Source organism: Rousettus aegyptiacus, unplaced genomic scaffold (genome assembly GCF_014176215.1).
Source record: "Rousettus aegyptiacus isolate mRouAeg1 unplaced genomic scaffold, mRouAeg1.p scaffold_m13_p_7, whole genome shotgun sequence".
Lineage (NCBI taxonomy): Eukaryota > Metazoa > Chordata > Mammalia > Chiroptera > Pteropodidae > Rousettus > Rousettus aegyptiacus.
The window spans coordinates 59,342,203-59,358,518 of record NW_023416310.1 but is presented as its reverse complement, the minus strand read 5'-3'; the positions used below and the strand labels follow the sequence as shown (position 1 = coordinate 59,358,518).

At 34.9% G+C, this 16,316-nt stretch overlaps 1 protein-coding gene across 8 annotated transcripts in view; it reads left to right on the top strand.

Moving 5' to 3' along the window:
* The window catches only part of CCDC138 (coiled-coil domain containing 138), a 78,156-nt gene that overhangs the window by 23,543 nt on the left and 38,297 nt on the right, over positions 1–16,316 (top strand). For 7 of the 8 annotated variants that reach the window (XM_016162974.2, XM_036224765.1, XM_016162976.2 and 4 more), the window contains 2 exons: positions 260–424; positions 5,017–5,133. In XM_016162974.2, the coding sequence (XP_016018460.2) occupies positions 260–424; positions 5,017–5,133 (282 nt within the window). The remainder of the gene's footprint in view (positions 1–259; positions 425–5,016; positions 5,134–16,316) is intronic. The other variant, XM_036224766.1, reaches the window with a different exon arrangement.

Sequence of the window (16,316 nt, the reverse complement as noted above, 5' to 3'; positions counted from 1 at the left end):
TTTGGTAATAAGATGCAGTACTTTCAATTTCCTTACTATCATGGGTTTTTTCCCTTTCTCTAGCCAGGATTTAACATGTTTCTAATATTAATTGGAGATGTTTGATTTGGAATTTCTTTCATTTGGAGCTTTTTTAATACATATTTTAGTTAAGCACTTTAGGTAAATTATTCTGTAATCCCTTACCAAATTTAAAACTTGCCTTTGAAGTTTTATGAGGTTGTAAATTGAAACATTTAATTTAATCTTTTACATATAGGTACCACTTAATGCACAAGTTTATGAACTTTTAACTGTCTTCATGGACTGGATTTCGGTTCATCACCTTAGCAAATTGAAAAGTGAAGAATCTGGAATGGATGGTGAAAAGCCACTACCTAAATTTGCTTCTCAAAGAAATGATATTCAGGAGAAGTGTGTAAAGGTTTGTGTTTTACTTTGAAATACATAACTCAGTAGACATAAAGATTAAAAAAAGAAAGTCTATGGTTTACAAGAGAAAAAATATCAATCAGCTCTAAAAACATTCGTTTTAGACTAATTAAAATTAAATCATACTTACATTTTTCTTAACATAATGGAAATTCTTTTTAAAAAATAGAGACCAGGAATTAAAAACCTATCCCCAAACAGAAAAATAATTGCATATTAAAGTTAGGCAAATAATCAGTGATGTGAACAATTCCTGATACATATCATTTTTGGATTCATTCCCACTAAGATCACTTTATTTTGCTTTTTGTCGTGAAGAGATAAGTCTTCTCATTAACAAAGAGAAATGGCTATTTTCTTAAATTATAGATATTAATTAGGACATCGGTACTCATGACTTCTAGTTGGTATAAATGGTCATTAGAGATTGACATTTATATTCCACAAGAAATACATTAAAACTTTGAAGAGTAGACATCTAAAGTTGTTTGGTTTAACTTTTTCAGAAACAATTTCATTATTAAATACAAGCCACACTTTCATATTAGGAAATTATTTTCAGTTTTCATCCTTACCTAAAAAGTTTCTTTTAAGTGTGTTTTTTGCTAGGCAGAATAATGGCCCCCAAGATGTTCATATCCTAAACCCTGGAACTTACCAGTATGTTCTGTTTCGTGGCAGAAGTGAATATGGTTGCTAATCAGCTGACTTCCAATTAGAGATTAACTAGGATTATCTGGGTGAGCCCAGTAACAGGAATTCTTTCAACCAGACAAAAGAGGCAAACATGTAAGTCAGACTCAACCCATCTTTGCTGGCTTTGCAAATGCAGTAAGAGAGCCATGAGCCAAGAATGTGGGTCACTTCTAGAAAGTATCAGCCAGCTGTCAGCCAGAAAGGAAATAGAGATCTTAGTCCTACAGTCGCAGAGAACTGAATGTTGCTGGCAACCCGAAAGAGCAAAAAATTGTTCCTTTATTAGCCTCCAGAAAGGAACACAGCTCTGCTGACACCTTGATTTTAGCTGCTTTGAGACTCATATCAGATATCTGACCAGCAGAACTGTAAGAGAATAAGTTTGTATTCTTTAAACCAGTAAGATTGTGTTAATTTGTTGTTAGCAATAGGAAACAAATACACCTTTTTGTTGATGTTTGCCTTTTTAGCACCTACATCAACTCTTGTGTTTATATCTAGCCTTACTTTAGAAGCAGCTGCTAATTAGGAAGGCCTGCAGTACTAAAATTTTGTGGAGAAATTTTATAAGTTAGAACTTAAGATATTAAGACTGACAGTTGACAGTTTTAACCAATGGAATATGGATCGTGTAATATTCTATTTTTATATCAGATTAATGGCATAAGAGGAGACTATTTAGCACATTTACCCTGGAATTCTTTTTATAATTCGTAAATATAGTAATTTACTGACTTATTCTGGCCTTAGCAATTTTTGTTGAGCCTAGATCTTTAACTAAAATATTATTTTCAATGTATGGTTACTAATACATTAGTAAAGGTAAAGTAGCCTTAAAGCTTTTGAATAGCCTTTAAAAATTTATTAGAATGACATTGGATAATAAAATTATATAGGTTTAAAGTGTGCAATTCAGTAATATGTCATATGCATATTGCATTGCATGTTCATCACCCAAAGTTAAATTTCCTTCTGTCACTATATGCTTGAATCCCTTTACCCTTATCTACCTTCCCTACCCCCAACTTCCCACTGGTAACCACTAAACTTGTCTGTGTCCATGACTCTTTGTCTTGTTCATTTGTTGCTTTTAGTTTTATATCCCACACATGAGTGAAATCATATGGTTCTCAACCTTTCTATTGGACTTATTTCACTTAGCATGGTAATCTCAAGATCCATCCACTGAGTGGATATGCACTTGACGTAACCATTTCCCTATTGCTAGGCAATTAAGTTACTTACACGTTTTTATTCTTATGAACAATGTAACAGTAAATATCTTTGTACATGTGCTTTTAGAGGGATATATTTTAGGTGACTTTCTTAAGACTAGTATACCAGAAGTGGGATTATTTCATCAAAGGTTTAGAATATATCTTTATGGTCTTGAAATCTTTTAGCAAAATGATGTATTTTTGAAGAAAGTTTTTGTAAACATGTTTTTTAAATTTTGTATTATTTTTATAAATTGACATTAAGATATTTATGCCACATAAAGAGGAAAATAAATATCACCCCAATCACTATAATCTCACTGTTAATCTTTTTTTTAAAATCCTTTCATATATCTCTTTTTCAATACACATAGATTTTTTTTTTTTACAAACAGGATCTTATTATGTTTGCTCTTCTGTAGCCTGCTTTTATCACTCCAGAATAAATCATCACAGTGATTATAGATGCCATTATCATTTTTCATGTTTATATATGTACCATAAATTCATTTCATCATCTAAGGTTCGGAGAATACGTTTGTATAGGTTAATCTCCTTAAATTCCTAGGTGTGCTAATACTGCTGGGTCAAAGGAAATATACACAGTCATGTATTGCTTAACAATGGAATACTTTCTGAGAAACACATAATCAGGTGATTTTGTACTGCGAACATCATAGAATGTATTTACACAAACCTGGATGGTATAGCCTACTATACACCTAGGCTGTATGGTATAGCCTGCTGCTCCTAGGCTACAAAACTGTACAACATGTTACTGTACTAAACGCTGTAGGCAATTATAACACAATGATAAGTATTTGTGTATCTAAACATATCTGTAGAAAAGATATAGGAAAAATGTGGTATAAAAGATTAAAAAATGGTATATCTATATAGGGCACTTACCGCAAATGGAGATTGCAGAACTGAAAGTTGCTCAGGTGAGTCAGTGATAGAGTGGTAGGTGAATTAGGAGGCCTGGGACATTATCATACATTACTGTAGACTTTAAAATACTGCGCACTTAGGCTACACTAAATTGCTAAAAAAAATTTTCTTCAATAATTAACCTTAGCTTATTATAACATTTTTCTTTAGAAACTTTTAAATTATTTTAAACTTTTTGACTCTTTTGTATTAACACTTAGCTTAAAACACAAACATTGTACAGCTGCAAAAAAATTATTTTTTTATATCCTTATTCAATAAACTGTTTATTTTACTTTTAAACTTTTTTGTTAAAAAGTAAGAAACACGCATTGCCCTAGGCCTACATATCCTAGGCCTATATGACTGTCTTCCACCTCCACATCTTGTCCCACTGGAAGGTGTTCAAGAGCAAAAACACACATGGAACTGTCATTTCCAATGATAAGAGTGCCTTCTTCTGGAATACCTCCTGAAGGACCTGCCTGAGGCCCTTCTCGAGGAGGTGTCACTCTTTTCAGAAATATGCTCATGGTGGTTTGCTTAGTTTCTTTCTTTTTTTTCTTAAAGATTTTCTTGTAAGCAGATAATACATCATAAACATTCCTCTCTATTAACGAAACCCTTTTGGTGTTGGAGTCCATGTTTTCAAACTTTTTAAGGAGCTTATTGAGGCCTGTAAAAGCTTCTGCTAAACCTTTTCACTGAATTTTCTTGGGGGTTCTTCTTTTTCTTCTGCAGTTTACTTCTCTTTTGCCTCTTTTTCAGCTATGTGTACCTGTTTCAGTTCCAGCAACAACTCATCAGTCAATTCCCCAGGAACCACCTCTAGGCGCTCCTTAATGAGCATCCTTATCCACATCCAGGTTAAAGTTGTTTGCCATCTCAACCACAGCCTTGTTGAATTTTGAAACCTTTGTGCTACAACCTCACTTGGTGGTAGGGATTTTAATCTCATCTCTATTAATATTCTTACGGGACCACCGTTGTACATACAGTTCATTGTTGACTGAAATGTCTTTATGCGACAAATAACTTGTATTTAAAATTTCAAATACATATTTCCATATTGTATTGCATATAGTTCTTTCACATAAAAATTGTTAGTTTCTTAATCCTCTCATGAAAAATCTGTATAATCTCTACAGATAAAGTCACCAACGACTCTTTACTCCTTTTTGCTAGCATCAGTATGGCCTTTGTGGTCCCCCTAACTCTATTCTTTCTGTTCTTGTGTTCCTTTTGCTGTTTTCTTGAGGTCTTTTTCTTCTCATACAGGTCATGTCTTGCAAATCTATGTTTGGGTTCATTTTTCTTTGTGTAATCCAGGGAATCACAAATCATGCCACAGCCAGTTGTCTTGCCACCTTTTGGATTCAGAAATGGGTTCTGAATCCAAATACAAAGAAAACATCTGGTGTTGTATATTTTAGCTAGTTTTTCCTGAATTTCTGTCTTAGGTATTATTGCATTTTCAAGCTGAAGAATATCAGTGACCGTTTCCCATGAGTAGTCTATTACAGGTCATGAACTTTCTGGTCCAGGTAGTTACTTTGTCATTTATGATGGCAGCTGACACTCTAGCAGCCAGGGAGGAAAAGCACATATAATTTTAAAGTGATATTTTTGTTAGATAACTCTTTTTTCTTTTGGAAAAAGATAATTTTTAGAAAATTGTGGTAATTGATTTCAGATATCTAAAAGTACTGTGCATTTATATTTTCCATCATTTTATCTTTAGCTTTTGCCTGTGATGACAGAGCAGCTACAGTGGATGCCATTTGTGAATGCCAAACTTCATGAGCCTTTTGTAAAATTTATATATTGGTCTCTTCGGCAGCTAGATGCTGGAACACAGGTAATTAATTAATAGGAGTCTGTCTTCAACTACTACTGTGTTTGGTATTATTTCTTTTGATCTTGTTCTTTCAATTATTTTTTCGCATGTGTTTTGTTTATATTTCAGGACTTCTTACTCCCCTTGCTTTATTTACTACTTTTTCTTCTTTCTCCTTTTATATATCTTCTTTCTTAATGCTGTCGATGTGATTCAATATGTAGTGTTATTTTTTGAGTTTCAGAATTGTACAAATAAGGAGTTGTTAAAATCAGCTGTCATCCCCTCTTTATTTAATTCATAATTTTTCATATTCTACTGAAGGTAATACAAATTAATGATTTCTCATGCTTATGCCAATATATGCACACTAACTAAATGGAATGATGATTATTAGGATAACTTAGTCAAAGAAGAAAAATTATTCCAGTATCTTATGAAATGAATGGTGTGTTACCTACTCATATAAGGGTCATTTAGTTTAAATTATGACATGTATTTGTAATCATTTGTGCTATGAATTGTAGTAAAAAGTTTTTTTCCCATTTACTATTGATAAATGCTATTATAGCTTTCATTAGTTAAGAAAGGAGAAGAACAAATTTATGCTCAGGAAGTTTTATCTTGATCCTGTGGAACTTAGGAAGCACTCAATTAAACCACTCAGTGCAGTACTGATAATGAAGTAGCATTAACGGTCAGTAATTGAGTAGTGTGTTGTTTAAGTAGTGAGGAAAATATCTTTCCTGAGGTTATATCCTAAATATTTTGCCTTCATGGTGCACATGAGTAATTACGTGAGTATTTGTGTGAGTGTATATGCATGTGCACACACACACAAACACACAGAATGGCATTTTTAATTTACTGGTCTTTACTATGTCTCACCAAACAAAGGTATATAAATTATCAGATTTGTTAATGTCACTATCTTTTACAATCTGTTTGATTTTGCTGTTTGTGTAATGATTTCTGAAAACGGTTAACTGAATGCTTGCTTTCAGCAACCAAAAGGTTAGACTCACAGAGTTGAATGAAACTTTATCTTCCTTTCAAATATTTTTCTCATTTTCATTCAGATAATTTGTAGTTTATTTTTGTTGTCTTCAAATATATATTCAACACCCCACTCTGTGTGCTGTTATAGACAGTATTGCAAGCCTACATCTCTTCTAGTGAAAAGTACTGTTCTTGACACTCTGGCATTCATTTAGTCAGCATTTGTTGATGGGTTTCTAATATTTTAGTTTTAACAATTGTCTAATCGCATGTACCTTTTTTAAAAGTTAGCTTTCTATTTGAGATAATTGTAGATTCATTTGTAGTCTTAAGAAATAATAGATCACTTGTGTCCTTTACCCAGTTTTTCCCAGTGGTAACATCTTGCAAAACTAGTACAATATTACAACCATGATAATGCCACTGATACAGTCAAATTAACAGAACAGTATTTAGCTATTCCACATTGACTTCTTTCACTTACCAATATGCATATAGGGATCCTTCGTGTCTTTTCATGGCTCGATAACTCATTTCTTTTCTGATCTGAATAACATTTCATTTCTCAATGTGCCACAGTTTATTTATCCATTCACCTACTGAAGGACCTCTTGATTGATTCCAAGTTTTGGCAGATTTCAGTAAAGATTCTATAAACGTCCATGTGCAGATTTTTTGTGGCCATGTTTTCAAGTCCTTGGGGTACATACCAAGAACAGTTGTTGGATAGAGTGTGGTAAGAGTATGTTTAGTTTTTTAAGAAACTGCAAACTGCCTTCCAAAGTGGCTGCACCATGTTCCATTTCTAGCAAGAAATGACTGCGAGTTTCTGTTGCTTTATATCCTCATCAATATTTGGTTAGGTCAGTGTTTTGGGTTTCGGCCATTCTAATAGGTGTGTAGCGGTATCTCAATGCTATTTTAATATGCAATTCCCCAATGATATATATACTCTTGTGCATCTTTTCATGTTTATTTGCCACCTGTATATTATTCTTTGGTGACTTGTCGGGTCCTTTGCCCATTTTTTAATTGGGTAGTTTGTCTTATTCTTGTTAAGTTTTTAGATTTCTTTCTATATTTGGGATAATGGTCCTTTATCAGATATGTCTGATAATGCAAATATTTTTTTCTCCAGTCTGTGGCTTATCTTCTCATTCTCTCGACAGTGTCTTTCATAGAGCAGAAGGTTGCAATTTTAATGAAGTCCAGCTTATCAGTTATTTTTTATGGCTCATGCCTCGGTGTTTTATCTAAAAAGTGATCACTGTACCCATGGTATTGTTACATATTTCTGGAGAATTGAGCCTTTGTCTTTATGTAATCCTCCTCTTTTCCTTGGTAACTTTCCTTTCTTTAAGACTGTTTTGTCTGAAATTAATGTAGCTGTTCCAGCTTTTTTTTGGTAAGTGTTCACATAATATATCTTTCTATACATTTACTTTCAATCTATATATGTCTTTATATTTAAAGCAGGTTTCTTGTAGAGAGTTTACAGTTGGGTCTCGTATTTTGAGTCACTCTTACAGTCTCTAAATTGGTGTATTTGACTGTTATTTAAAGTGATTATTGATATCATTGGATTAATATCTACCATAGTTGTTACTATATTCTATTCATTGATATTGTTCTTTGTTTGTGTTTTGTTTTTCCATTCTCTTCTTGCCTTTTATGGCTTCAGTTGGACATTTTAAATGATTTTACTTTCCCTTCTTTCTTAGCATATCAGTTGTACTTTTTTTACATTTTTAGTGGTTACCTTAGAGTTTGCAATATACATTTACAAGTAATCTGAGTCTACTTTGAAAATACATTATACAGCTTTACATATAATATGTGTACTTGATAATAACAAAATATCCATAATTCCTTCTGTCCCTCATGCCCTTGTATCATTGCTGTCATTCATTTCACTCATATATAAGCATACATAAGCATGTATATGTATATATGTGTGTGTATATATGCATACATGTATATAATTCATTGTTGCTGTTGTTATTTTCAGTAAACTGTCATCTGTTAGATCAATTAAGAATAAGAAAAATAAAAGTTTTCAATTTACCTGCATTCCTTCTCTAATGCCCTTTCTTTACATCCAAGTTTCTAAGCTATCTAATAACTTTTCTTCTCTGTAAAGAGTTTTTTTTAAAAAAAAAAAAAACAAAATAAAAAAAATTAAAGTTTTTATTAACATTTCTTGCCAGGCAGGTCTACTAGTAATAAATACCTTCAAACTATGTTGGTCTGAGAAAATCTCTCTTTCTCCATTTTGACAGATAGTTTCATGGTATATAGAATTCTGGGTTGGTGGGTTTTTTCTCTCAACACTTTAAATATTCATTATATTTTTATACTCTTCTTTTTTATTTTTAATCAACTTTATTGAAGTATAATTTGCATACAACAAAATTCACCAACTTTAAAGGGTATAATTCAGTGTTTTAACAAATGTATAGTCATGTAATGACCAACGAAATCAAGACATATAACATTTTAATCACCTCAAAACATTCCCTCATTCCTTGTTAGAGTTAGATCACAGTCTCATCACCTGTCAACTTCAAGTGTCCTTTATGTCACTGTTTTGCCTTTCTAAAATAACACATTTCCTAGACTTTTGTACCTATCTCCTTTCACATCGAAGAATGTTTTTGAGATTTATGTTGTGTGCATCACTGATTTTTTTTTTTCATTTTATTGTTGAGTAGTATTCCATTATATGTATATGCAACAATTTGTATGTCCATTAATTAGTTGATTAATAGTTAGATTATTTCCAGTTTGGCGCTATTGTAAATAAAATTAGCTGTACATAGTCACAAAAGATTTTTCACATTAACATATGTTTTCGTTTCTCTTGGGTGAATATCTAGAAAAGACTAGCAAGTCATATATAACCATTTTAAACTTAGCCATTCTAGTGGATGGGTAATGGCATTTAACTGTGGCCTCATATTTCTCTTATAACTATGTTGAGTGTATGTTTATGGCTTGACTGCCACTGATACAGCTATTTGGTAAAGTGTCTGTCCAATTATTTGCCCATTTATTTATCCAAGATTTTTGTCTTTTTGTTTTTATACACTATATTTCAAGTCCTTTCACATACATATATAACACACACGTATATATATACACACGTGTGTACGTGTATATATACATACACGTGTGTATGTATACACACACACACATATAATATTTTCCCCCAACTCTGTGGCTTAACTTTCATTTTCTTTATAGTGTCTTTTAAATAGCAAAGTTTTATTTTATGGTTCTTACATTTTGTGGCCTCTCAAAATGAAATCTTTGCCTAACATGAGATCACAAAGATTTTTCCTATATTTTCTTCTAGAAGGTTTATATTTTTTGTTCTTATATTTAGATATATGACACAGTTTGAATTAAAAAAACTAATTGATTGAGGGAAGGGTCATATAAAGGTTTGTTTTTGCAAATGCTTATTAAATTATTTTAGCACCATTTGTTATGTCAGGGGCTAGGGAAGACTGCCCCAAGAATATCCCACAGTGGCATATTGATTATTTTGAACTAAAATCACCTGAGAAGCAGTAGGAACCAGAGAGGCTATCTAAATCTCCTCTAAAAGCAGGAAATAAATTTCCATGGTAAGTACCCTCTCCCCTCCTCAGAGCTGAGAGACGACCTTATCACAAGAGATATAAAATCTGGAGTCAAAAGTGTATAAACAGACTTTAGAATGCCTCTACCAATTTACTACGTAAGCATAAATCTTGCTTAGATTCCTTTAAAAATTTTTTAAAGTATGCAGTACATTGGTTAGACATTTATATAATTTATAAAATGATCCCCCTAATTGCTTTTTCTCTCCTCTGGCTCTCCACTTCGCCATTGCATTAATGCTAACTGCATTCCTTATGCCCTGCTCCCCATCCTCATGACCGTCTATTAACTACTAATTTGTACTTCTTTAACTCTTCACCCCTTTCTCCTGGCCCCCCAACCCCTCTCCCCTCTGGCTGTCACCACATTTTTCACTATATTTGTGAGTCTATTTTTGATTAGTTTGTTCTTTTTGTTTCTTAGATTCCGCATATAAGCGAAATCATATGGTATTTATATTTCTCTGTCTAACTTATTTCTCTCAGCATAATAACCTCAGGTCCATCCATGTCATTGCAAATGGTAGGATTTCATTTTTTTAATGGCTGAGTAATCTTCCATTGCATATATGAACCATATTTTCTTTATCTAATCATCTGTTGATGGGCGTTTAGGTTGCTTCCATAACTTGGCTATTGTAAATTGTGCTGCCATGAATATTGGGGTGCATAGGTCTTTACAAATTATTGTTTTGATTTTCTTTGGATAAATACCCAGAAGTACAGTTGCTGGGTCAAAAGGTATATCCATTTTTAATTCTTTGAGAAACCTTCAGACTGTTTTCCACAATGGCTGTACCAATCTGCAATCTCACTAACAGTGTATGAGGGTTCCCTTTTCTCTGCATCCTCACCAACACTTGTTCCTTGATTTATTAATGATAGCCAGTCTGACAGGTATTAGGTGATATCTCATTGTGGTTTTACTTTCCATTTCTCTGCTGATTAGTGATGTTGAGCATATTTTTAAATGATTATTGGCCATCTGTATGTTCTCTCCGAAGAAATGTCTATTCAAGTGCCATTTTTAAATCAAATTCTTTGTTTTTTGGTGTTAAGTTAAATGAGTCTCTAATATATTTCGAATATAACCCTTTATTGAATGTTCATTGGTGAATATATTATCCCATTTAGTTGGATGTCTTTTTGTTTTGTTAATGATTTCCTTTGCTGTGCAATAACTGTAGTTTGATGTAGTCACATTTGTTTATTTTTTCTTTTGTTTCCCTTGCCTGAAGTGGTATATCTGAAAATAAATTACTAGTCACAATATGGTTTCAGGTCTTACATTTAAGTTTTTAATCCATTTCAATTCTTTTCTTCTTTATGGTGTAAGAAGGCGATCCAGTTGCGTGGGCGCACTCTCTCTCTCTCTCTCTCTCTCTCTCTCTTTCTGCCTGCCTCTGTCCAATTTCAGCAACATTCATTGAAAAGAGTGTCTTTACCCATTGTATGTTCGTACCTCCTTTGTCATATATTAAGTGAGCATATACGCATAGATGTATTTCTGGGCTCTCTATTTTGTTCCATTGATCAGTGTATCTGTTTTTATGCTAGGACCATGCTGTTTTGATTACTGTAACCTTGTAATGTAGTTTGATATCAGGTAGTGTGATATCTCCAACTTTGTTGTTCTTTCTCAAGATTGCCATAGCTATTTGGAGTCTTTTATGGCTCCATATAAATTTTAAGATTATTTGTTTTAGCTCTCTGAAAAATGCCATTGGTATTTTGATAGGGATCGCATTGATTCCATAGATTGCTTTGGGTAGTATGGCCATTTTAACAATGTTGATTCTTCCTACCCATGAGCACAGTGTATGCTTTCATTTATATCTGTTTCCATTTTATTTTTTAATGACTCATAATTTCCTGAGAACAGGTCTTTTACCTCCTTGGTTAATTTGATTCCTAGGTATTTTATTCTTTTCGATAAAATCGTAAATGAGATTTTTAAAAAATTTCTCTTACATCAGACAAAATAGTTCATCATTGGTGTATGAAAATAAAAACTGACTTCTGAGTATTAATTTTGTATCCTGCTTCTTTACTGAGTTCATCAATCGGTTCTAACAGTTTTTTGGTAGAATTTTAAGGTTCTCTATAGTATCATGTCATCTCAAATAACAAGAGTTTTACTTCTTCCTTTTCAATTCGGATATCTTTTATTTCTCTTTCTTGTCTTATTGCTATGGCTAAGACTTCCACTACAATATTGTAGAGGAGTGCTGAAACTGGGCATCCTTATCTTGTTTCTGATCTTAAGGAAAACACTTTTAACCTTTCCTCATTGAGTATGATGTTAGCTGTAGGTTTGTCATACATGGCCTTCATTATGTTGAGGTATGTTCCCTCCGTTTCCACGTTACTGAGAGCTTTTATCATAAATGGATGCTGAATTTTGTCGAATGTTTTTTCTGCATCTATGATATGATCATATGGTTTTTATCTTTTGATTTGTTAATGTAACACATCATATTAATTGATTTGTGGATATTGTACCAAACAGCATCTCAGGAATAAATCCAACTTGATCATGATGTATATTTTTAATATATTGCTGAAGTTGGTTTGCTAAGATTTTGTTGAGGATATTTTCATCAGTGTTCATAAGAGAAATCAGCCCATAGTTCTCTTTTTTTGTAATGTCTTTGTCTGGTTGTGGAATCAAGATAATGGTGGCCTCATAAAAGGAATTCAGGAGCCTTCCCTCTTCATGATTTTTTTTTGGAATAATTTGAGAAGAATAGGTGATAATTCTTCTTTGACTGTTTGGTTAAATTTGCTTATGAAGCCATCTGGTCCAGGACTTTTGGTTTTTGGGAGGTTTTTGATTACTGATTCGATTTCATTGGTGGTAATCGGTTGGTTCAGATTTGCTGTTTCTTCTTGACTCAGTCTTGGGAGAGTGTATGTTTCTAGGAATGTATCCATTTCTTCCAGATTGTCTATTTTGTTGGCATATAATTGCTCATAAGACTTTCTTATGATCCTTTGTATTTCTGTGAAGTCCTTAGATATTTATCCCTTTCATTTCTGATTTTATTTATCCGAATCCTTTCTCTTTTTTCCTTGTTGAGTCTGGTTAAAGATTTGTCAATTTTGTTTATCCTTTCAAAGAACCAGCTCTTAGTTTCATTAATCTTTTGTATTATTTTTCTAGCCCATTTGTTTATTTCTGCTCTGAATTATTTCCTTCCTTCTCACTTTGGGCTTTGTTTGTTGTACTTTTTCTGGTTCTTTTAAGTGTTTATTGCTATGAATTTCCCTCTTAGGACTGCTTTCACTGTGTCCTTTTGATTTTGAAGTGTCGTGTTTTCATTTTCATTTGTCTCTAGGTATCTTTTGATTTCTTCCTTGATCTCATTGTTAACTCATCCATGGTTTAGTAGCATGTTTGTTAGCCTCCATGTGTTTGTATATTTTCCAGTTTTTTTCTTGTAGATGATTTCTAGTTTTAAACCATTGTGATTGGAGAAGACGGTCGATATTTCAGTCTTCTTAAATTTACTGAGACATGTTTTGTGCTCTAACATGTGGTCCTGGAAAATGTTCCATTCGCACATGAGAAGAATGTCTGTTTTGCTGATTCTGGGTAAAATGCTCTGAAAATATCTTGTAAATCCATCTGGTCTAGTGTGTCTTTTAGGTCCATTGTTTCCTTGTCAATTTTTTGTCTGGAAGATCTGTCCATTGGTGTCAATGCAGTGTTAAAGTCTCCTACTGTGAGTGTATTACTGTTGATCTCTCCTTTTATGTCAGTCAATAACTGCTTTATGTATGTAGGTGCTCCTCTGTTGGGTACATATATGTTTACTAGGGTTATGTCTCTTAATTTATTGGTCCCTTTATCATTATGTAATGCCCTTCCTTGTCTCTTATTATAGCCTGTGTTTTAAACTCTATGTTTTGCATTTCTATTTGCATGAAATATCTTTTTCCATCCATTTACTTTCAGTCAGTGAGTGTCATTTGATCTGAAATGGGTCTCTTGTAGACAGCATATGCCTGGGTCTTGTTTTTTTAATCTATTCAGCTACTCAGTGTCTTATTATTGGAGCATTTAATCCATTTACATTTAAAATGATTATCGATAGGTACAGAGTTACTGCCATTTTATTATTCATATATTCTTTTTCTTTCTTACCTCTTCTTTTTTTATAGAAGTCCCTTTAACATTTCTTGTAACACTGGCTTGTTGGTGATGGATTCCTTAAGCATTCTCCTATTTCAAAAGCTCTTTATCTCACCTTCAGTTTTGGTCAATAGCCTTGGTGGTTAGGGTAGTCTTGGTTATAGGCCCTTGCTTTCTATCACTTTGACTACTTAATACCAGTTTCTTCTGGCCTGCGGTGTTTCTGTCAGGAGCTCCCTTAGAAGTAACTAGTTGTCTTTCTCTTGCTGCTTTTAGGATTCTCTCTGTCTTTAACCTTTGCCATTTTAATTATGATGTGTCTTGTTGTGAGTCTGTGTAGGTTCATCTTCTTTGGGACTCTTAACACTTCCGGGACTTGTATGTCTATTTACTCCACCAGGTCACAAAGTTTTCAGTCATTATTTTCTCAATCCCTTGATTTTTTATTCTCCCGTGATATGAATGTTGTTAAACTCGATGCTGTCCCTTAAACTATCCTCTTTTTTTTTTTTTTGGTTTTGTTTTCTTTTTGCTGTTCCAAATGGGTGTTTTCTAATACTTTGTCTTCCAAATCGCTGATTCAATCCTCCTCTTTATGCTAATCTTCTGTTGATTCCTTCTAGTGTATTCTTCATTTCAGTTATTGGATTTTTTTTATTTTCAACAGTTTTTTTATGGTTCCTTTGCTTTTTTAATGCTTACTATCTCTTTGTCGAAGTTCTTATTGAGAAAATCTATTCTTCCTCTAAGATCATTAAGCATCCTTATAACCAGTGTTTTGAACTCTTTAACTGGTAGGTCGCTTGCCTTCACTTCAAGCATTTTCTCATGTTTCTGCATTTGGGACATGTTTCTTTGTTTTCTCATTTTGGCTGCCTCTCTGTGTTCATTTCTATGTATTAGGTAGATCTGTTATGTCTCCCAGTCTTAACCGGATTGCCTTATGTAATAGATATCCTGTGTGGTCCAGTGGCTCAGTCTTCCTGATCATCTGCTACAGGAGTATCTTTTGTGTGGGTCGTGTGTGCGCCCCTGTTGTAGTTGAACCTTGATTGCTGTTGGCATGTCACTGGGCAGGACTGACTCTGAGGCTCACTAGATGTGAGGATTCACCATGCCCACAGTGTATGAACCGCTGTGTAGGGGCTGACCTCATGGAGTGGGGTTCCCCCCATTGGGCTTGTGTGGTTGTTGAGACCACCCTTTGGTATGCCACTTCTGGGCTAATTAGGTGGTGCTCTGTTGAGATCTAACATAAGCCTCCAGGTATGTTGGTCCCTGGAACCCCTTGGAAGGGGTTCATGTGCAGGCCAAGGTCAGCCAGTGCCTGTGACCAGCTCAAGGCTAACTGGTAGGAGTTACAAAGCTGTCCATGATTGGTCACTGCCTTTGCTGGACCTGGAAGCATGTAGGAGAGGCCACACAGTGCACCAAGGCTGGCTGCTACCAGTACCAGCCTAGGGTATCTCAGCAAAAGGCTCAGAGTACCTCCAGGCTTGAGGCTGCCTACTGGCTGCTCTTAAGAATCAGCAGCTGAGAGCCTCAGTGGTACACAAGTTGGATGAGGTGTAGGGTTCCAGGGAGTCACCAGGGTGGGGCAAGTCATGTGCCCCAGATTAGTGCAGATTCAGATTTGGTGCCCGTGTTAAGCCTATAGCCACTCATATCACACCGAGGCTAGCTGCTGCCCACCTGGTACCCACAGGCCCCTAAGATTTGTTCAAGAAATACTGCAGCTTGGGCTAGGGTCGGTTCCTAGCCACTGAATGTGCTCCTGACTCCTGAAGTTTGTGAGCTGAGGCCTATTGATGGTTGTGGAAGGATCTCCCTGCCCAGAGGTGAGGCTGGTTGCCTATCAGCAAAATTGCCACTGGTAATTTGCGAGTTGAGTGAGGAGAAATCTCAGGGAGCTATGAGGTGAAGTGAGCAGATCTCACCAGGTCAATGCAGATTCAAGATGTGGCGGGGAGGGCTAAACACAGGCCAGATGGCACCTACCTGTGGGCTGCACCAGAGGAGGCCTTAATAAAGGGACAGTGGCAGCTGCCCCTCCAGCCCTTGCCCTGAAGCCACACAACTCAGTCTTTTCCTGTATGTCTCTGGTACCTCCCAAGCTGCTGTTTCTCTACTAGAACTCAGGGTGAGTGCCTATGAGCCAGGGTGTCGGTGCTCAGGCCCTTTAGAGAGACTTCTGGGTTTCCAGCTGCCTTTCATTTCACTCAGACAGTCGGAATCCCCACTGATTTTCACAGCCAACTTTTGTGGAGACCCCTCTTCCCAGTACTGGAACCCTGAGCTAGGGAGCCTTTGTGTGGGGTTTGGACCTTTCACTCCTCTGGGGTACCTCAATAGCTGGGATATCCCTCCCGATACTCAACCTTCTCCCAGTGCTCATCTACAGCATGTGGGCGTGGGACCAGCTTGTT